This window comes from Piliocolobus tephrosceles, chromosome 9 (genome assembly GCF_002776525.5).
Source record: "Piliocolobus tephrosceles isolate RC106 chromosome 9, ASM277652v3, whole genome shotgun sequence".
Classification (NCBI taxonomy): Eukaryota; Metazoa; Chordata; class Mammalia; order Primates; family Cercopithecidae; genus Piliocolobus; species Piliocolobus tephrosceles.
In genome coordinates, this window is record NC_045442.1 from 56,051,911 (window position 1) to 56,075,198 (window position 23,288).

The following is a 23,288-nucleotide window of genomic DNA, read 5'->3' on the forward strand; positions in this document are numbered from 1 at the left end:
CAAATGGAATTTTCTCAGTACTCCTTTGCCATGGGTCGCTGCATGGAAACAGGTGGAAAATAGCAGAATTTTACCTTATAACAGCAGGCAGTCATCCGTGTAAGAGCCGCACCCGGACTTTTGACCTGATTTTTTAGGGGATAAAAAAGGGTCTGTTTTCTGAGATCATACATCAGATGACCTAGTTGGTTGCTATTATACTATGGTATAGCCACAAACGACACATACGAAACATCTTTGGATTTTTTGTGAGGTCAGGTTCATGTCTCCTAAAAGCTTTAATTCCATTATGGAATTTTTAGGTCATGAAGTCTTTATGCATTAGAAAGGACTTGAAACCAATACCAGAGGTACAAACTCATTTACAAGAAATCTTGAAAATGTTTTCTAACGGTAAATTATTTTCCATTACTGTCAAACTCGGCTGAGTTTCCACTCAGGGTTTAAAACTTAATTTTCAACCGTCTTTATGGCAATGGCCAATAGGATTTTCCAGTGGCCCATACGTATGCACATGTACACACACAGCAGTGTTTATATGTATTTGTATAGTAATTTGCCTTTAGAACTTTAACAGGCTTTTGCAGAATAAATATTCACAGGAAAAATACCGCTATGTTATTGCTTCTCTCTGTATTTTGTGGGATCATTTTAAAAGGAAACTTATCCAAAACTCACACCACTTAAATATACTAAGAGTCAAGTCAAAGACGGAAATCAATATTCAAAACCACACTTGTCAGGACGGAGTTAAAGAAAGGCCTGAAAAAGACTTAAAAGAGCTTAAAACTAAAAAAAAAAAAATAATAATAAAAATTTGGTGAAGGCAGTTATTAAATGAGCTGGAGATTATTTTAGGATATCATTTAAGCAACTGATTACCACCCCAAATCTTATATCAAAGCAACTAACAGGGAAAAAATAGATGATCTGGAACCATGCTTCCTGTTACTCTCCCTTCTAACAAGCCTGAAAATAGTCAAACATTGTCTGCAGAAGAGAAAAGCAAAGGATATGATTACTGATAAGCTGAGAATCAGCTCCTGAGCGATTGAGAGTTTGCTAAAAGCCTTCCTAAACCTCAAATCAATCTTAAACTCATTATTTTAGAAAAGACTTGTTTTTTCCTCCCAAAACACTAAAGTGGGTCTTCAGTGAACTAGATATGTCTCAGCGAAAACTGCAAGTGCTACTATTAATCTCTGTCTATTGCAGAGTTGATGAAAAGACATAAAAAATGGGAGAGTAAGGCCGGGCGCGGTGGCTCAAGCCTGTAATCCCAGCACTTTGGGAGGCCGAGGCGGGCGGATCACGAGGTCAGGAGATCGAGACCATCCTGGCTAACATGGTGAAACCCCGTCTCTACTAAAAAAATACAAAAAACTAGCCGGGCGAGGTGGCGGGCGCTTGTAGTCCCAGCTACTTGGGAGGCTGAGGCAGGAGAATGGCGTAAACCCGGGAGGCGGAGCTTGCAGTGAGCTGAGATCCGGCCACTGCACTCCAGCCTGGGCGACAGAGCGAGACTCCGTCTCAAAAAAAAAAGAAAAACAAAACAAAAAAAAAATGGGAGAGTAAAAACCAGTAAAAAATGTTGGAAACAGAGCTGGTTTTTATTTTCTTATATCCATGTATGAGTCATAATTTCAGTTTAAAATACTTTTAATGTCTAAAAATAGAGTAAACCTCAAAGAAAAAAAATCTATTAGATGGTACCACAAAAGTACAAAGAACAAGCAAATCTATCACAGTAAGGATTTAAAGTGATTAGAAACACATGTTAAGACAATCATCATCAACTGATGTAAATTATAAAAATTATACTTCTAATTTTAAATTTCTAACTGCTGTCAACTCACCTCATTTTAGGCTTAGAATTTCATCTCTTTAATTTTTAAAACACCCTTTCAGACAACAGACCATATAGAATAGAACTTAGATGGGTCAGATGCTATAGACTGTTTATGCCAAGGAGCCAGAAAGGATCAGAATGATTATCCTCCTCCCGTAAGGAAGAACACGGAGTGGGAGTTAGGAGACCTAAATCCCAGATAAAATACTGGGTCTTAAACTAGTTACTCAACGTCTCTCTGGTTCTTGTCCCTCCTAAAAATGGCTAAACAGATACTTATTCCCTTTTACTGTACAATGAATGAAGGTATAATCAAATGGCAGACATTTTACTCATAAGTTTTTTTTATGTATGTGTTTAACTCAGTACTTTCTTTACCTCCACCATTAGTGCTACAATTTCACACATTTATAATTTAGAAATTGTAAAAAACCTTGGGCCCCGGGCTACAAGATTAATCCAAAGAAGTAAAGCATCAATACTTTCCATTTCAATGACTGCTACTGGATGACCAGATGACATACCTTTTGCTCAGATCCACTGGACCCCTCTTCTTCATGGAGGTTAAGCCTTGGCTTGCCGTCTGCTGGAGAAGTCCTACTCATCTTTTTCATACTGACAGGCACACAGGGTTTAGTCTCTTCTATGATAAGCTTGCTGGCTTCTTCTAGAGATTTCTGATACGCTGCTAGTGGTGATGCTGGTTCTTCAACATGACCAGATCCGTGTATTTTTGGTTTCAGAGTTTCCTTGGTACTCTGTTTTCCCACATCATTTTGGGATTCTGGAAAGTAAGATTTTGTCTTTGCTTCTGGAGTGATTTCTGTATGGCTTCCATTTGCTTCAAATTTTCCAGCTTCTCCTTTGAGATATGAGGTAATGGAATCTCTACACTGGTCAGGGCTGCAAAAGAAAATTTGCAAATTTACAATGGCAACATATGCCTGAATACAGGTTTCAGAAACTAAAGTTTTAAGAACTGTGTCTTTTGACTACTTCTGAAGGCATAAAATAGAAAAGTTTGAAAAGTGTGGCCACTGGATTTAAAATGTAGCTGGGTGCAGTGGCTCGTGCCTGTAATTCCAGCAGCTTGGGAGGCTGAGGCAGGCACCTGAGATCAGGAGTTTAAGACCAGCCTGGCCAACATGGCGAAATCCCATCTCTACTAAAAATACTAAAATTAGCCAGATGTGGTGACACGCGCCTGTAATCCCAGCTACTCGGGAGGCTGAGGCAGGAGAATTGCTTGAACCCAGGAGGTGGAGGTTGTAGTGAGCTGAGACTGTGCCACTGCACTCCAGCCTGGGTGACACAGCGAGACTCTATCTCGCAATAAATAAATAAAATGTAAGGGGCTCTCATGGGTGAGGTGTCAGGAGGGGCTACACAGCTTCTAGACATCCCCCATATCTCAGTTGCCAAATTGCCTAGCTAGGCTCTCATCTAAATATACAAATTGCAGTTCTATAGCTACTTGAATTATATCATCTTGATGAGTGATCCTGAGAGTCCCTGAGAGGCTCATGGACATACCTAGAGTTCCAAGCCCACCAATCTTAAAGGAGAAGATATTTCAGAATGCTTTTCTATCACCAGTAAAAAATAACCTGCTGGTCGGACTCATGGTTCTTGCCTATATTCCCAGCACTTTGGGAGGCTGAGGCAGAAGGATCCCTTGAGCCCAGGAATTTGAGTTCGGCCTGGGTGATGTGGTAAAACCACGTCTCTACCAAAAAACTACAAAAATTAGTGGGCACAGTGGTGCACGCCTGTAGTCCCAGCTACTTGGGAGGCTGAGGTGGGAGGATCACTTGAGCCTGGGAGGCAGAGGTTGCAGTGAGCAAAGATTGAGCCGCTGTACAAAAAATTGCGCCGTCTCCAAAAAAGAACAAAACACATTCCTGTGGTCAAGACTGTGGTGTTCCCCCAAGAACCCCAAATTCCAATTCTTTGTATATGTTTTCAGTCATGAATCCTGTCGTTACTTTTCCAACTCTAATACCTTTACTTGAATCTCATTTTTCTCTCCTCTTGACCTCTGCTAATCTCACTAGTGAGTTGAGTGTTGCACACTCTTTTCTACCTACTGAGAGAACTGTTTTTCCCTTAACTATTAAAACTCTTTCCTTTCCAATGCTTTCTTTCAAATTGACTTCTAAGTTTTTTACAAGTTTCAGTAGAGACTATTTTTCACTTTTTTTGTAGCTTGTGTATTATTTTTAGCATGTTGGCTTATTACCACTAGAAGGCAATAACTAGTACAATGCTTTATATGTATAATATATACTTATATATGTGTGTGTATTCCTTTAAATCAGATTCTGATTATCTGAACATACTTATTTTTAAAAGACTATTCTTTATGTGTAAGGATAAATAATCCAAGCATACTGTGAAGGTCTTGTAACATACAGCTTTATTTGACTTTGGTTTAATTTTCTACTCCCCAGTCCACATTGCTTGCATATGTTCTCCTACCCTACATATTCTGAAAACAGGAGCAAAGTGACTGGCCTTTTCCTCCTTCTGTGGAACCAGGGGATTCACTAGTGTTTTTTCTATATAACTCACTGGCAGAGCCTATACAAAACAAGGAATTTCAGCTGGTTTAATAATAATGAACACCTTTCCTATATTTATTCCCTGATATGTAACTATAAATTGTGTGGCTATATCTGAACATCAAAATAAGTACTATTTGTCGTCTTCTTTGCAATTGTCTCTTTTGTAGGCTGTAGAGAGAATTCATTCATGCCTGCAATTTTTCAAAAGTAGTTTTGTAACCTCCCTCTTTGGGAATTTTTACTGAGCAAGAAGCTTATCAATGACATAAAAATATAAAATATGGTTATGAAATAATATAAGTAATGATTTGAGTCCAACTTAACTTGTGTCCAACTTAAGTTTATCACTAGCTGTCACTGAAGTAAAATATGTTTTAGTCTAATGTGTATGTAAATAAAAATAATGCCTAGTGCTACTGAGAAATTACTGTTTGTGTCAGTCATTTGGTAGACATACATCCTCTCTTTTTCTATATATAAATCTGTTTAAGGAAGGTAGTAGTATTCTTATATTTAAAGATAATTAGAGTGACCTTCTTAGAGCTTAGACATTCATCCCAAATCACAAAGTACATTCCTAATGGTGGTGGGATTTGAACCTATGTCTCAGATTCTAGACTCTCACCTTTCTAGAGCAAGGCCAGTATAAGAATTAACCAGATTCATGACCAGGAAATTATTTTGGGTAAAGACAAATATTCATCGTGGCAATATTATTTGGTATAAACAACTGTGTATCTTTCAAATTATCAAAAACAGGACCCGTGGAAAAATAGAAGGATATGTAAAATCAGTTTTTCCTAGTATGATAGGAGAATGGATGGCTTTTCTTTTTGCTTCTCTGTACTTTTTACTTTAAGACATTTAAAAAATCATGCATAGAAGAAAATCCACCAAAATGTTATTGGTAGATGATGTGGTGTATTGATTTGTTTAATCTGCATTTTAAGTTTTAATAATGAGCATATTTATGTTTGCAGTTAGGAAAAAACCAGTAATGTTTATATTTCTCAACAACATGGACTTTCATTCATTATTATTCTTATTTTTTTTGAGACAGAGTCTCACTCTGTCGCCCAGGCTGAAGCGCAGTGTTGTGATCCCCACTCACTGCAACCTCCACCTCGTGGGTTCAAGCAATTCTCCTGCCTCAGCCTCCTGAGTGGCTGGGATTACAGGTGCGTGCCACCACACATGCTAATTTTTGTATTTTTAGTAGAGATGAGGTTTCACCATGTTGGCCAGGCTGGTCTCGAACTCCTGACCTCAGGTGATCTGCCCACCTCATTATTTTAAATGAACAAGAATTACTGGCTATATGAAAAGAATCACACAAGTAACAAAGTAGAAAATAATAGTATTCTAAAGTAAAGATGACATATAAATCTTGGGCATGTATGTAATTTTTCCTGCATTTTATTTCAGCCTCTCACTAGTTTTGAGAATTAAATTTAAATTTAAATTCACTTTCCTTTCCAGATTAGCATAATGAACTGGTCTTTAAAGCAGGTTTTATGCCAGAACTAGAATGGTAATTTGGAAGTAGTCACCGCTAAAAAGCACGTATTTAAGATAAATTATTAACAAGTAACCTGTGTTTCACTTTCCTTTTTTTGAAACAGCCATACCTGTCATCCAGTCGATCTAGTAACCCACCAGTTACTCTTCGAGCTTGAGCGGGAGCCTCTGGGTTTCCACTTGATGTCTCATTCTGCCAACCTGTAATTGAAGACATTTCCAGTTCTGCTTGCTGAACACGCTTAAGAATAGCCTGTACTTTTTCTTCTGTCATCTCCTCAGACTCTACTCCTTCTTCAAGTTGAATGTCCTCAAATAGAGATTTGAGTTTCTCTTCCGTCATCTCCTCATCAGGACCAGATTTTCCTTTCTCCTGCTGTTCAGAGCTTACTCCTAGTTTTCTAGGCTCTGCTGGTTTAACATCTTTTGGGGACCCAGCCAAATTTCCAAGGTATTGAGGATACTCACTCAGACATACATTCTCCAACTGGCTCTCATCTACATCCACTGCTTCAGGCAGTTCTGTTAAAGGCACTGAGTCTTCCAGTTTGCTGTCTTCTAAGGAAGTGTCTTCTGCAGTTACGACTGGAGGTCCATCTGCGGAATGCTCTACGTTCCCCTGGGAAGGCACTAGCCCATCACTCAGTCTACTGGGGGTTCTAAGGGGAGACTCTATGCTAGAGATATCACTAAAATAATCATCTTGCTGGAAAGGGGTAGGTGGTGTGTAGTGCAACCCTGTGGGGGTTTCCAGTTCCACTTGAAGGGAAGGATAACCTATGGAAGACAGTACATTTGGACTGACTGGAATGAATTAGAATACATCAAACACAAACACATGGAATGACTAAAATTATATCAGGCATGAAAATGTATGATGAATTACAGATTGATGTCGATAAATGTATCGGTTTAGTTCAATTAAATGTAACACAATGAAATAAAAAGGTCTAGTGCAAACTCCAATAAAATAGAATACTAATTACGCTATCAATTGTTTCTGTTTTAGAAATTATGATACAATAAGTAAATATGCACACTAATCCAGAGTATGCAGACTAATCCAATATAAAGTTAGTGGTCATTATATGAGATACTTATTATCACTTTCTATATTTAGCATGCAAAGTTCATACTGTGGTGGACTGAATACAGGAAGCCACAAGAAACCAATTTTTGTAATTAATTACCTACAACTCTTATTTTAAGAACTGTACATATGAGCAATGCAACCTAGTTCTTCTTTCACATGAAATTATAGCACAGAAAAATGGATTTAATCTTTGGAAAGAAATGATTATTAGATTTTAGAGCAGTGTCGTCACTGGGAAAAAAATTTTAAAAGATGTTAAGAAAAGGATTGAAAACACAGACCAAGTTTAAAAGACTCCATGTAGTTCTAGGGTGTTGTACAAACACAGGTATGACCAAGATGAAAGGGTTGTGGAGGAGTACATGAAGGTCTTGGTGAAGTTGGTGGTAGGGTCCACTCAGAACCACGAATCAAATAAAGAGAAATGATACACAACAGAGATAGTAGGAAAACCATTTGCAAGGAGCACTCTGAATATTCACGACAATGCTATGAAACACAGAGTTTATTAACCAGCCTACGCAAAAGGGGAGAGGGGAGCTAATCCCTTGTTTTAAACACTGCTGCATGGACTATGGAAGCATTTTTCTGCCTTAGCAGAGAGAAAAGTCAACAGTGGTCTGGTCATGGTGAGGAAAGGAAGTTTCATAAAAGTTCAACGAAGAGGAGAGAGAGACAGGAAAAAAGCAGCACAGTTTCTGAATTGTTGGTCTACAAAATGAAAGTCTAATTTTTCCATCAGTCCAAGGTAAATACCAACTTAGCTGCTGTTGTAAACTCAAATTGCTATAGGTAAGTGAACATTTTTCAGTTACGGTCATCTATAAACCAGATGCTTGTTGAACAGCTGGCTAAGACTAGCTGAGGTTTATAATCTGCCTTAGTGAAATGACTTCATATACACGTTTCTAAATTTCCCTAAGAAATTTTGAACAAGGAATTTAAAAATATTAAGATGTAGCAACAAAAAGCCCTTTCATTTTTGACTATATTTTAAGGATATTCCAATTTAAAAATGTTCAAATTAAATAAAGCTTTCAACACTACTTACTTCTGTTGTGTTCTGATGATCGTTTTCATTACAGTTACTTAAAAAACATTTTTCCCAATAAAGAATATAAGAAGCTTGCATAAACTATAACTTATCAATAATTTAAAATTTGATAAGATGATCTATATTTATCTAGCGCAAAAAGCATGTGGTTCCTGATATATGGCCTTGCATGTAAGACAAGGCCTCAAAGGGAGCATTTTTCCAAGGTGCTATGGTCTTTATAAACTTAGAAAGAACCACTTTTTACTTCATTACCCATTGTGTTTGTTACATGGATAACAAGTATGCTTTAAATCTTTTGTTGACTTAAACTTTTTTTTTTTTAAGAGACAGACTGTGCTCAGCCAGACTTAAACTTTTTAATAAGCAGAAACTTTCTAAGAATTTTGAGATATTTTTCCACAAAATATATGCAGAATTCGAAGTTAATTAGAAGTTAGTGACTCTCGTTAGTCTATCTAACTTTGCCAGTTGAAAAATGGAATAGTAGAAAAATATCCTTAGTTCCTATTCCTGCCTCCATACCATCATCAAATTTTCTACTCAAAATTCATTATAGAGGCTAGGTGGGGTGGCTTATGCCTGTAATTCCAGCACTTTGAGAGGCAGAGGCGGGTGGATCACTTGAGGTCATGAGTTCGAGACCAGCCTGGCAAACATGGTGACACCTCATCTCTACTAAAAATACAAAAAATTAGCCGGGCATGGTGGCGCATGCCTGTAATCCCAGCTACTCGGGAGGCTGAGACAGGAGAATGGCTTGAAGCCAGGAGGCGGCGGTTGCAGTGAGCTGAGATCGTGCCATTGCACTCCAGCCTAAGAGAGAGAGTGAGACTTCGTCTCAAAAACAAAATAAAAATTCATTGTAGGAATACATTTTCATTTGTGAACGTAAGACGGGACTATTTTGAAAAACATAGGAAGCTATGTATCATGTTTTTCTTAATATTTCGGTGAAAAAAGCACCAATTTACATAATGAGGAAAAAATGACAAGATTTTTTATATAAATAAAGCTAATGCGAAAGAGGAATTATTATTAGTAACATCTATGCCGATTGAATTAGAAATTGCACTGCCTTTGAGATCAAGTAGTTTTTCCAAAGAATAAATGGCAGCATATTCGTGAAGTTAAAATAACAATGCTAAATAACTAAAGCACTTACTTGAATGATACATTAAATTTTTTCAGTGCACATTTAAATACTTGGTGCCACAACAGTAAATTGCCATTTTACCTTACAATTTGTACACTATATGCTTCCACTTGACTCAATACCTTGCTTATCTGATGAAAATGGCTCATCATTTGTTTTACCTATATATGAATAAAAGAGGTAACTAGTTTGGGGGTTAAAAATTAAAAGTGACAAAAGATATTTAACTTTTATGAAATATTAGAAATACCAACTCTTTCAGATACCTTAGGTGTTCATACTTCATGATTTCTATTGTATATAAACAGAGGTATTTACCAAGTTTGCTCTGATATCAGAGTGTTTATTTGCAGAAGACTCTGGCAGAGAAAATGCTGTGAAAATGAGAAACTAAGTCAAGCAAATCACAGTCTAGTTGCTTTTAAGTGACTGCCTTGTCTGACTGCACTTTCCAATGTTATCAAATGATTAAATAAATATGAACAAACACTAAATTCAATTACCATCAACAGGGTCATGGAAAACATTGTTCTCATCTGCAAAACTTCTGGTGCCTGAAATATTTCCATAGTCAAATATTGGTCCTTCTAGCAGTGTCACTATATCTATTCGATTAATTTTTGTCAAGACCGAAGTTAAGGCATCAGCTGAAAAGGAGAAAAAAAAGGTTGAAAACTCCATTAAATTATGTTCTTTCAGTCAGCACAATATCTACACAAAGGCGTGGCTTTTGCAGCCCTGTTGACATTTTAGCTCCTTCTTACTCCATCTCTGCAATCTCCCTATCCAGAGGACTCGGAATGCTCGCTGCTACAGGGAAGGTGTCGGAGTCTTAATCACTTTGTAAAGCTGTGTTCCACTGGAACAGTGCCTTAAAATAGCTAGATTCCTTTTGGTTATAAGGGGATCTAATAAAGCTAAAGCTTCCTTTCCTCTTAGAATGCCAAAATAGGTCACCCTCATATTTGGTACTTAGCATTTTAATGACTTTCTGAGGTCAAGTTGACACAGGCAAACCCATAATAATTTATTCCACATTGTTGTGGGTTGGCACTTGCCAAAATATAGGACGACCACCCAATCCCACCAGCCAGCAAAACCAAACCCAACAACAGTAGAGCCAACCAAGCTGAGTAAAACTATTTGCTCCCCTAATATGACCCTATTGTCCCTCTCTGCACATCTGCCTCCAACCATAGTGGTAACTTCAGAGTGTTTCTGATCACCGTGTCCCATGATTTAACAACTAAAATTATTTTTTGCAGTTTTAATGGTCACAGAGAGAATGACAGGCCAAATGCGAAAAATTCCCTGCTACTTGCTTTCCAAAAAACTTCTGAGGAATAGAAGTTTAGACTGCTAACACTAAATTAAACAAGTATAACGTCAAAAGACTTGCTATTACCTCATGATCACTTATTTTTCTATATTAAAGATTACAGAAAATTAGAATAATACTTGAATGAACCTAACAGTTGGCTTATCTAAAATATTACATTTATGCAGTTTTGAAAGTTAAAATAATATAATTTCGGCATACTTGTGGCATTTTTTCCGTCTCTGGTAACCCATTTTTTTAATAACATGAAGCTTTGAGAAATTAAAGAATTTGGGTTTTCCACACGTATTTGATTGATTTCATCCACTGAAAAATTCAGTTCCCTTGCCAGTTCTGTAGAAAAGAAAGAGAGTTACTAAGATTGCATATTCTACTTTTATCACACACGTTTCATAAAAGTAATTCTCAATTGCCACAAAAAGTAAAGGGAATTTTATAGTCAAGCTCAAGTACAGCCTCAGACATTAATTTTTATATACTTGGTTTCATAGCAAAGTAGTGACCATACGCAGGCTGTGACTTAACTCTCCTTAGGTAATGACTTATAATCAGATTTTTTTTTTTTTAAAGACCATCTTATAAAGATTTTTAGACTTAGGCTGGGCACAGTGGACCATACCTATAATCCCAGCACTTTGGGAGGCTGAGGCAGGTGGATTGCCTGCACCCGAGTTTGAGACCAGCCTGGGCAACATGGCAAAACCCCCATCTCCACACACACACAACAACAACAAAAACGCAAAAATTAGTCAGGTGCGGTGGCGCATGCCTGTGGTCCCAGCTACTCAGGAGGCTGAGTTGGATCACTTGAGCCCAGGAGGCAGTGGATGCAGTGAGCTGAGACTGGGCCACTGCACTTCAGCCTGGGCAATAGTGTGAGACCCTAGCTAAAAAAATAAAAAGATTTTTGGAGTTTGCAAAGAGGATGTTGCATGATTCTTTTAACTCAGCCAAATTCTCTACAATCTGAGCAAATTACAAGATACGTAGAGGTACACAATTCATGTATATGGCACAAGAGATGCTGATAGGGTTTGTGCTAAGCAATCTTCATGAAGATATCTTTTACTCACATAATATTCCACCCTCTATGCCTTCAAGTTTCATAAACTCCACACAGGAGGTTATATGATGACTCCAGGCCAGATCATCTTATATGATATGAAGCTACTGAGTAAAAAAATAAAAGGGAGACAGCTTTCTGTCCATCTACTTGTATACACTCATATATACTCATATTCAATCTTGTAAATTGCAGAGTGTTGTTGGAAAGATACATATGATCTCAGTATTAGTGGCTGCCTTGGAAGAGGGAAACTTAGGACTCAGAGAAGGGAAGGAGACTTAGTTCCCACTGTATTTTTTTTATATTAAAACAATTTATCAAGTGTGTGTTACCTTAAATGATAACAAAAAGTAAGAAATGGGCAAAAATGATCCCATGGAAAAGGAATTGGTCAAGACTCTATCCCCCTTACAAAATACTTCCAGCAATTTTGCAAAATGCATTCAGAGACTCAATGAAGTCCATTATCTTTTGACCAAGTGATTCACATTTAGAAATTTACCCTGACAATATATGAGTTGTATACAATGATTTATATACATGAATGTTCATTGAAAACAATCCGCATGTTGAACAAAAGGATAAGAGTTAATTTAAGGCAGTGGATTGCAAACAACTGTTGTGATCATGGCCTACAGTTAGAAATACATTATATATCATGGTGTTTACATAAATAAAATCAGATCTCCACAGAACAAAATTAGCCTTAATACACGTAATACACAGTCATTTTCTTTTATATAATATTGCATTTAAAAACAAAAACAAATCATGAACTGATTTCACGTGTCATTGAAGCATTGTGAACCACAATTGGAAAACCACCATCATAAAGTACATCTATTGGATATATTTTTATGCATTAAAACCAAGATCAGAAAATATCGAATTTTGTAGAAAGACACAGTTACAAATAAGCAGATTACATTGTATGTATAACATTATAAAAAGTTCTTATTTTAAAAAAAAGCACATAAGATGTTAATAGTGGTTTCGAGGGACAGATGTAAAATTTGTTCTCTTAAATGCTTAATATTCTTAATAATTGTCATTGAGCATACAGTAATTCTAGTTAGAGAAGTTATTTTTAGTTCTTCATCTCTGTGTCTTAAGAGACAATACTCCTACTGCCCAATAAGCCTTCATGACAAAACTCTATCCATTGTCTAGAGACTTAATAAAGAGCAAAGACACTGACACTAGGAATTTTAGGTTTATGGCTTTTTGTCTGGCTACTATGCCATATCTCCAAAAATTTACTCTGACTGTATCTGCTTAAGGAAAATAACAGTTCTAGGCATATAATAATGCAAAACAAACATTTGCTCCAGTATATTTTCAGATTACAATGTCCAATGTTAAAATATAAATTTTATATTACTAAATATTTATACATAATAAATTACCATTAACTCTTAACTGCCTACAAAACATTACTCAGACCACCTATCTTTTCAGAACTCCACTCAGCTCCCAGCCATTAGCAGTATACCTGAGAGCAGAGACTAGGTTGATGAAGAGAGGAGGGTTTGATATGGGGTAGTGGTGGTAGGGGTGGACGGGGACTGAGGGCATTCAAAGGAAAAAACAATTAGATGAAATTGCTTCCTATTATCTAGTTTCATAGTCTCCAATTAAATAGAGATAACTATATGGAATGTATGTTGCTAATGGTATGCAAGATGAATTTAGATGTGATGATAATGAATATTTATTATTTGGCCATGCATTAAAAAATATACCTAACCCACAAAACTTAAAATTTCTGATTCATGTGAGGTAGGATTTTAAGGGTACTGTTAAGCTCAGAATTACAATGCAGAATTGTCCAATTTGTCCAATTGATACGAAATCTCATTATCTTTTATTTTATTTTGTTTTACTGTTACCCAGTCTGGAGTGCAGTGGTGCGATCTCAGCTCACTGTAGCCTCTGCCTCCCGGGTTCAAGCAATTCTCCTGTCTCAGCCTCCCAAGTAGCCAGGACGAAAGGCATGCACCGCCACACCTGGCTAATTTGTGTATTTTCAGTAGAGACAGTGTTTCACCATATTGGGTAGGCTAGTCCTGTGTTTCTTAAGTGATCTGCCTGCTTTGGTCTCCCACAGTGCTGGGATTACAGGCATGAATTTTATAGACTTCAACTTTTGTGAATTAAATGTATTTATTTACATACTTATATTTTAAAAATCACATTAAAAAATTTTTAATTCAAAATTTAAACTGTCATTGTTTTCTTGTTTACATAGATAATGCAAAGAATCCTTTCCCATTATCAAAGTAATATAAGATTTTTCTTTTAAATAAATTTTGAGCATAAAAGTGAGTTTACTTAAAGAAGAGTATCAGGTAAATAGAGTTTTATGTGTATATATCATAAAAACTGTGAAGAGGACTTCACAGTGAATGACTAAAATTTGTGCAGCCTAGGCATGGGTTAATTGAACTGTTGCCTAGAAAGCTGCTCTAAGGACATAAACCATGTGAAAGAATTTTGATTAAGTCATAGGCCTTAGCTGTGTTTTCTTTTGTGCTACAAGATAAATTTGCTATTCAGTAAAAGGTTATCCTATACTACAGAAGTGACATTGTGAAGAAAATGCTTAAATTTAAGGTAAAAAAATTTAAATTTCTATTTCTTAGTGCATATGCATAGAAAAGGCTTTGGAAAAACACAGTATACAAGGTACAATCAGTATTTATCTCTGGGTAGATAAAACTGGTGATAAAGATGTTTTTTACTAGTTGCTTGTTTCTATTTTTAAAATATATATATTGAACTGCTTGTGAGTAAGACAAAGAAATGAAGAAACTAATTTGTTTCATTCAGCAGTGTATACACTTACCTGTCCAACTAAGTCCCAGGTGATCGGCTACTATTGCCATCCTGATATCTGTCCGTTCACATGGACTCTGTGGACCTACGATTTACAATTTCTTAATTAAAATAATCATCAAGAAAGATACGATACTGGAAAATTGCTTTTAGCAGTATGCAGATTTTACAGAGAGACTAATGCTAACACTGTACACTTAAATGTGTCCTAGTCACCTACATGAACACTTCTTTGCACATGGCTCACTTGTTTTTCACCTGCATCAGGCCAAATGTCAGACTACATGGATGCTCAATGTAATGGGATTGAACATGCTGACGAGCTAGCTAGTTTACAACAGTTACAGAAGTGTCGTGTTGGTGAAAACACCATGATGGGATTTCAACATCTGTGCTTTTACTTTGACAGAATCATATCCATTAGCACATTTAAAAAAAAAAAAAAAAAAAGGTTGTTCATCTTGAATGACACCAATATCTTCAGCATGCTTCCCTAGCTGTCTACCGTGTAGTTTGATCAAAAGGCAGAAAGAAGAGTATATACGACAGCACATACGGATGACAATGACATAATGAGAAACTACGGTTAAGTCACTCCACAGGCAATCACAACAGTTCATGCACTAGGGTCTACGAGTTGGAAAGTGTTTACAAACTATGCTCGTTCTCCAGGATGTGAGCAGAGTGCTCGAGAGACCTGACTGCCTTCATTCTCACCAGTCCTTCTACTGCTCCTTTTCTCACTGCCGGCCTTTTCACTCTTTGATTTTAAAGGTGCTGCCTCTGTTTTCTTATCTCTAGCAGACTTCGTTGTAACTGAAGGCTGGCCACCCCGGGAAGTCTCGGACAACGACGTGTTTCTTGAGGTACTTTCTTCCTCATCGGACAACTCGGACTGCATCTTTTTGTCTTCTTCAGAGAGGCGGTCCACAAGCTTTAAGGTCTCACCACTAATTCCCTTAAAATATTCAATGGAATGTTTACATACTTCCTTGAGCTGACTTTTCCTAACTTTAACTGTGCAGCTGGTGGTGGTGGTGGTGGTGGTGGTGGTGGTGGCAGTGGTGGTGGTGGTGGTGGTAGTGACACAGGTGGATCTTACCTTTACTGGCAACTTGGATGGAAGCTGTTTGGCCTTGCCTTTCTCTGGCTGCCCTTGCTTTTGTGTGGCACATGCTTTTCTAACTGCAACTATGTTATCCCTGTGTGTGTTTTTCACTGGAATTCTGGACTTGGCATCTACACATGAAGAAGTAGTAAGGGCTTTGGTTTTCTCAGATTGACTAACCTGCTTCATTTTACTTGCTTTAGTGTTTGGCATATGGTTCGGTGGGAAGGTATCTTTTGGTGAAGTGGCCTTTACGGGAAGTTTGGATTTTTGCCTAATCCCTATCAATTCCTTTGTTTTTTGCTGTTCTCCAAGAACTTTCTGCTTATCTCTTATACAGTGTCCTTGTAGTACCCCTGTCTTTTTTCCTGATGAGACTTTCACTGGGTTGTCTTTCTCTGTGGTACAAGTGGGTGCAGAATGTTCTGTGGTAACTATATTACTTATAATGTTATCTGTCTGTATAGTGGAAGAATCCAAATTGTTGTTGTTATTAAAGTTATCTTTTTGAAAATCATGTTTTTCATGGGGCCTAACGCCCGTCTGGCTATTGGCTGTATTTGAAATCATTGTTAGAGTTTCATTTTCTAATCCCTGACAACTGGTCATCACCGCTTCTATCTTATCTGTTATTTCTCCAGGGCCTTCTTTCTTCATGGTCATGGTGGATGCAGAAATTCCCATTTTTATAGGCGTGCGCAACTTGGGGTCAACTTTAGAGGTGTTAGTGGCTGCTGCCGATTTCTCCAGGGAGCCACTACTGGATGTGCCTTCCTGACACTCTCCGCTGGTCGGGATGCTGGGGTTAGGTTCCACTGTAGGTGTCTCTACATTTCTCTCTAGATTGGTTTCTACAGTGGTGTCCCCTGACTGTGGCTGTGGTGTGGCAGTGACCATACTTTTATCCCCTTCCCCCTGGTCCCCTGACTTCCCTTCAGAAGTATGCTCACCAATCTGGAAAAATTGGAGCCTCTCTTCAACAAAATCCCTCTTGCTCATGTCAATTGCACCACTGCGAGTCATCTCAAACATTTTTCCTTCATGAAATGGGAAGGGGTTAGGCTCACTAGTTGGGGTACTTTCATCAGTTGGCGTTCTGGCTGGCGTTGTATCAGGGGTTGTTGCTGGAGAGCGGTCTTCTACCGCCAGCCCAAATGGCTTAGTTTCATCTTCCCGTGATTTACTGTCAAAAACTTCATCATCCCCTCGGTTATTGGACCAAGGGTCAAAATCTAGACCTTTGGTAGCTACTGTTTTAAAAGGAGTGGCAAATTCTTCATCTACTTTGTAACTGAAGTAAGTATCAGGAAACACTGATCTGTCAGGATGTCTGCCTTCCAGTGTGAAGAACTGGGTCCCTGACTTCTGATCAGTCTTATCAGGAGTCCTTTCAGATGAAGAACTTTTATAAGGTGGCTTGTCTTCATCTGGTCCCACCTTTCCCTCCTCCTCGATAACTTCGAGTTTACTTTGGCTAAAAGAGCGGTCAGCTGGCTTCAGAATGCCCTCTGTGTTCCAGATATCTTTCTTAATTTCCATGGCTTGACTTGGGAGTTTAGAATCGCTCTCTGTCAAGCCATCGTCTTCATCTTGCAGGTCATAGCCATCCAGAGAGTCGATCTCTGTGGCATCCGTGTCATGAGAAAACTCTGCTGTGGTGGCAATGGAACACTCTGTGATGGACTGGTCATTGTTCCCATTCTGGGCAGTTTCATTCTGAGGTGAATCAAGGCCAAGGCCAAATTCATTATCTTTTCCAGATCCGTTACTTTCCAGTTCTTTCTGGTTGGAAGCCTTTTCAGCAGAAGCTTTGGATTTTTCTTTTTGTTCGTCGTCCACTTCCTTTAATTTGAAGGTGTATTTTTTAACTGGGACTGGCTGATAAATAGACTCGTCATCGCTCGAATCACTGACGTCTGCCCCGGGAGGAACTGGTGAAGGTGGCTGCACTCTAATGACAGGTTCAGCCAGCTGGTACTTGTCATGCTCATCTTGCAGATTGACTTCAATCATGTCAACCTCTTTTTCTGGGAGAAAATGATGCTTCTTATCTGACTCAATCTGGTCCGCATCCAGTGGTGGAGGAGGGGGAAATTCAATATAGGCAACTCTGTTATTTTTGGGTCTTTGGTTAGAGTCTTTGCTCACGTCATTAGGCATTTCACGCTCAACTGCTGTTTCCTCCACTGTAGTCTGCTTTAGGGAGGTTGACTTGGCCTGTTCCTCCTCCTCTGACTCCTCAGAAACCTCGGGAATTGGGCTGGGTTTGCCTGGTATATAAGCTATGAGCGAGTCAGGTGTCTTAGATGTAAATTCGTAACTCACTTCCTCTGAACTGGGCGTTTCTGGGGTTAAAGGGCTTTTCCCAGAGCTGTCTAGAAAGGATACTTGCTCTAGAGTATCATCTTCTGGACTACCTTGGGGAGAAGGAGGTTGCTTTTGCTGTCTAGTTGTATAAAAGGTGCCCCTGGTTTCTTGCACTGTCTTACATTCCTGACTTATGATTTTTTTTACACTTCCTTGTTGTATCTCCTTTTCATATTGCTTCCCCACTTGTACAAAACTGACATAAACGGGTAAAGTTTTTATCTCTTTCCCTCCCTCTGTCTGGGCTAGTGGTGCGAGTTTTTCCAATCCATCAATGGGACTGTGGTCGAATACATCACTAGAGGGAGATTCCTTTCCTGGGCTAAACTCTAAAGAATCAGGAGATTTGGTGGGGGAGGTTTCGGTTTCCTCGAGAGGTGGGCATAAACCTACATAACTCTGGTGTTTGGAAACTTTGCTGATTTCTGAATAGGTAACTTTTTCATCTTCTATAGAATTAAAGTGCTGTGTCTCAACTGTCTCTTTACTCATGCTTGACTGGGACAATTTTTGGGATAGTTCATGTTTTGGAAAGGTCGACTGTTCACAAAAACCATCGGGAATGTTAGAAGACAGCATTCTCCTCTCATCAGCAACTCTGACGGGAATGTGTGACATTGCTGAGCTCTCGCTCCTCCTGGAAGGCTGATCAAGCAATCCATCTGGATGGTCCCCTTCTTTCACGACATATTCCCTATATAAGACTTTTTTGGAGGGAGATTTTACAGTCATTTCTTTAATTTCTGAGAGAGAGCCATTTGTTAACAATTTGTGTTCTCTCTCAGTCACAGACATAAATTCATTCTTTTGATCAACACTTTTACTCTCAGGGTGACCAATGTGATTCTCTCTTACATCATGAACAAGTACATGCGAAAGTTTTTCTTTCTGAGACTTATTGTTAGTGGCTCCCGAACTCTCCCATGTTCTAAAGACCTTTTTGTCCCATGGTCCCCTAGTTGCTAAATCTGAGGTTATATGACATGCCAAGTCTTTAGCCTGCTGCTCAGAAAAAGAGTCAGGCACTGCTTTACTTGACATTTCAGTTCTCTGTTTTTTCACATTATCAGAGCCAGAATCATTTACAACAATTTCGTTGCTTTGGGCATGCTCATCTTTGGCTTTTAATACCATAAAATCTTTTTGCACAGATACACTTTCATCTGGGAGGTCTATGGCCTTCTGCTGTTTTTCTCTAGCAAAAACTTGGTAGACGGGTAGCTTGCTCTCCTGTATTTTTTTAACTGGGATTCTGGACTGGCCATCTGACTTTCTGTCTTCTTGAGACATGTCCTTACTTTTTGCATGTGTGCCTTGTTCAAATTTTAATCTAATGGAACTGAGTTTAGATTGTTTGAGCTGGAATCCAGACTGGGGCCCATCTGGTGCTTTGCTCTGTGAAATACTTCCTTTGGCTTCCACTGTGGACTTGCTGTCCTCAGTCTGTTGGGAGAGAACCGTCTTCTCTGGGCTGCTGGGGAGACTGGGTGCCTTCTCCTCGGCCTTGGGGAAGCCTTGTCCATCAGGGCCATGCTGTCTTGCCTTAACCCATTCATCACTGGATGCCAGCAGTTCTGTCAGCAGCACTTTCTCAGGGCTGCTACCGGTAGGGCTTTGAGAAGAATATTCTTTGCCATTTTTAGGGCGTGCCTTTTTCTCTGGGGACTGCAGTTCATCATTGAGCTTTTCAGTTTTGTCACGAAAAAACTGTGACACTTCAGTCAGTTTTTCTTCAGCCTCCTTCACAGTCCTGTCCACCCTATCTTCATAAATCAACTTCTCTCTACCTCTGTCTAATCTGTCCTCAGTAAAGCGCATCCACATGGCATGTTTTGGACTACTAACATTGCCAGAATAGTGCAACACTGTCACTTTATCAAAATGCTCATCTTTAGACACTTTACCTACACCATTTTCAGAAACATCTTTATAGATTTTGGAGAGAATTTCTTTTTTGGGGGCAGTGGCTACTTTTTCTCTGGACCGCTTATCAGACCCCTGTAACTCTGAGCTAGGGGGTCCTGCATGGTCTGTAACCGATTCCTCAGTATCAGAATGAGACACATCTAGCTTTTCTGACAGAAGCATTTTCTCAGCAAACCTGTAAGACTCCCCTCTTAGTTCTGACAACTCATCGTCATGGTATTCTATTGAGTGTTGACTCAAAAGCTTCAATGTTTTATAAGAGTCATCAGATATGAGTTGAGCAGAACTAGGGCGGCTATCTTCTTCTTGGGACACAGGAGTGTTTACTCTGGAAGACTCCAGATAAGAAGGCAATGACTCTTCAGCAGTAAGTTCTTCTTCTTCTTGCTGACCCTGTTCCTCTGAACAAGGAAAAGCATCGTGTTTTTCTGGCAGAAAATCTTTTAGGTTAATATCTCCCCGGGATAAGTCTTTCTGATATACATACATTTCTTTTTCTGGATGCTTTTTGGTTTCTCTAATAATGACTTCAGTGGGCTCAGCTTGGTTACCTTTTTCGATGTGGACTTCTATTATACGCTCCAGTTTGGGTTTCATTTGGTTGTCCTTCTCTGCATGCTGGGCTGAGGTTTCAGCAGCAGACTTGTGAACATCTGGAGACACTGCCGACTTATGTTCAAACAGACCTGCCAGTTCTTTGGAAGGATCCCGCCCGGACTGAAAGGCCTTCATGATGTCATGGACTGACATGGTTTCTTCAATTCTTTCAGATGCACCTTCACCGCCTGGTGGAGAATGATAAACCATTCTGGTGGTTGTGGTTATGTGAGTTTCTTCTTTAACACGCATGCCTTTGCTTAAAACCCGATTGTGGTCATCTTCTTCGCTACTGGCTTTCATTTGAAATGCCTTAACTTTTTCTTTAATACTAGAGGTGGTGGGCGTTGGTTCCAATTCCATAAAAGTAGGTGAAGGTTTAGGTGACACAGGCTCCTCTGGTTGGGTCTGGGGAACATCCCCAGCTGAGGGCTCATAGCTCCTGATAACATGAACCACTTCAGTTCTTGTTTCTGTAATGACAGGAGGGATGGGAACTTCATGAAAAAGTGGTTTAGGACCAGTGCTTTCAGCGCTTTGTGGGGCTGAAGGTGTCTTTTCACTTCTTGTTTCAAAGCCACTGTCAGACAAGGGACTTTTATCTTGGTCATGTTGAGAAAAGTCATCAGGAGACTCTAAGATAGTATCTGTTCCAAAAAAGGAATCAGCCATTTTACACAATTCTTTCTCAGAGGTGGAAGGCCTCATGGAGGCTGGAGGCATTTTGAGTTTGTGTTCCTGCAAAGCAATTGCTGGTTTTAAAACTCTTTTCTGTCTCTCCTCACCATCCTTCTTTGCGTCTTCAAACTTGTATTTTAAGTTTGTCAGTGAACTACTCCCAATATCATTTGTTAGGTAATCAATAACTTTGGTCAAGTTATAATCCTTTTCGGAGGCGGCTTTTGCTTTTACTTGCACTCTCTCTGGCAGAGATGGAGAATGGCTCGCAGCAGCTTGTTGCCTGGCTTCCCGGATTTCTTCCGAACTAAATTCTATCCAGTCATCTTCGGGAGAGTGTCCTTTGTCACTCTTTGGTGATTTGGGTGATCCTTTATTATCTACACACACATCCTTTTTAAGGATTTCACTAACTTTCACTAAGTCTTCCTTTACTTTCTCTACAATTTTGAAAGGTTCTTCATCATCAATTCTCCCTTCTTTTGGGAGTTCAGGTTGGAATGGCTTCTCCTCGGGCACATCTGTCTGTAGTATTGCGGTCATCCGCATGAGGTCCTCTTTCATTTCAGCCACGTCTTTTAGTATCTCCTGACTGGAAGATAAAGAAGATGGTGTAGACAACTTAAGGGCAGAGGGTGCAAGGAACAAAGAGGACTTAACTGGAGATGAAGTTCGATTGAAGTGAGGCTGAGGACGTGTCTCCGTAGTCAATGTTTTAACGGGTGACAGCAAGGCTGCTGCTGATTTTGTAAATGAATTAGAGTCTGGAAGTTTCTTTAATGCTGGTTCTGGCAAAACATTGACTACAGAGTATACTGGCACTGTTATAATTGATGAAGTTACAGATGAGGTAGTTGCAGATATTGACGACCCAAGGGATGTATAGAGTGCACTTGCGGAAGGAGTTCTTAGAGACTGAAAAGCTGATGGTGCTGCAGAAACATAGGACCTGAGTGGGGAAAATGGCATTGCAGTCGTGGTAGAAAACACTTTCTCAACTGTGTCAGTGGCTGCATTGACCACAGAGCTCACAGAGTTTGTAGCTGAAGAAATTTTTTCTTGTAACGTGGCAGTGGCTTTGCATCCATTAATTAAAGTTGAAGATGATGGATATTTTAGAGGGGAAATAGATCCGTTGACTAATGCTACCTCTGCATGTCCAGGCATCTGCTTCACAGGTGATGAGAGAGAAGATGTCATTGTAACTTTGGCTGATGAAATGACATCAACTGCTGATTTAACTGGAGACACCACTGACTTTAAAGGTGAAGATATTAACGGTGCTGCGGATGTAATAATTGACTTAAATGGCAAACTTGAGGAATACATATTAATGTTTGATTTGGGGGAGGCAGGGGGTGTCATAGTAATCGATGACCTCTCCAAAAGAGACCCTGCTGTAGTCACTGGAGAGGTTCGAGAGGAAAACGTAGAATTGGATGCCAGCCCTTTTAAGGGCGTAGCTTCCGTGACTGCGGGAGCTCTAGTCAGGGTACCAGAGGAAACTTGGATATTGTATGGAGATTGTGACACCACAGTTTTTATCGGCGAAGAAATTGTCCGAAAGGATCTAATTGGAGATGCCACGTCACTAATGGATTTAACTGAAGATGTAGTTGACGCGCCTAATGTGGATTTGATTGGAGAAGGAGTCGAAACAGACCATATTGATTTTAACGGAGAAGCTGATGGCGTATTAGAGGAAGAACTTGATAAAGAAGTGAAGCCTGACTTGGCTGGCCCGGGCACTGTAATCGGAGCTGTTGTCCAGGACTGGTATGGTCTTGTAGAAAAGAATGGCTTGTATGAGTAAGTGGTGGGGAGGGATCTTGTTGCTCCTGTACTCCGTTCAACTGTTTCTTAAATTTTAAAATGAAATCAAACACAAAAATCAACAAAAATGGTTGAGAAACAGAGAGACCAGAGAAAAAAATTGGTCAGTAAACTTTGAAATATTACAAAAGCAAGTACAATTGTTTGCATGATTTAGAATGGAAGAGGCAAAAGGAACAATTAAGAGGAAAAATAAATTTCTACAGACATAACTAATCCAAAGAAGTTAAAAAAAAAAAAACAACTAAATAAAAAAGCAGAGTAATGTGAAATGAAAGAAAAAGCACGTTGCAACCAAAGAGGCA

At 39.1% G+C, this 23,288-nt stretch overlaps 1 protein-coding gene across 2 annotated transcripts in view; it reads right to left on the reverse strand.

Annotated features, from left to right (window-relative positions):
* The window catches only part of ANK3 (ankyrin 3), a 713,837-nt gene that overhangs the window by 25,458 nt on the left and 665,091 nt on the right, over positions 1 to 23,288 (reverse strand). The window contains exons 37-42 of one of the 2 annotated variants that reach the window (XM_026454835.2): positions 14,485 to 14,559; positions 10,775 to 10,906; positions 9,738 to 9,881; positions 6,400 to 6,708; positions 6,042 to 6,132; positions 2,374 to 2,752 (exon numbers count right to left, since the gene is read on the reverse strand). In XM_026454835.2, coding sequence (XP_026310620.1) covers positions 2,374 to 2,752; positions 6,042 to 6,132; positions 6,400 to 6,708; positions 9,738 to 9,881; positions 10,775 to 10,906; positions 14,485 to 14,559 — 1,130 coding nt within the window. Of the gene's footprint in view, positions 1 to 2,373; positions 2,753 to 6,041; positions 6,133 to 6,399; positions 6,709 to 9,737; positions 9,882 to 10,774; positions 10,907 to 14,484; positions 14,560 to 15,191; positions 23,004 to 23,288 lie in introns of both variants that reach the window. The other variant, XM_023185582.3, reaches the window with a different exon arrangement.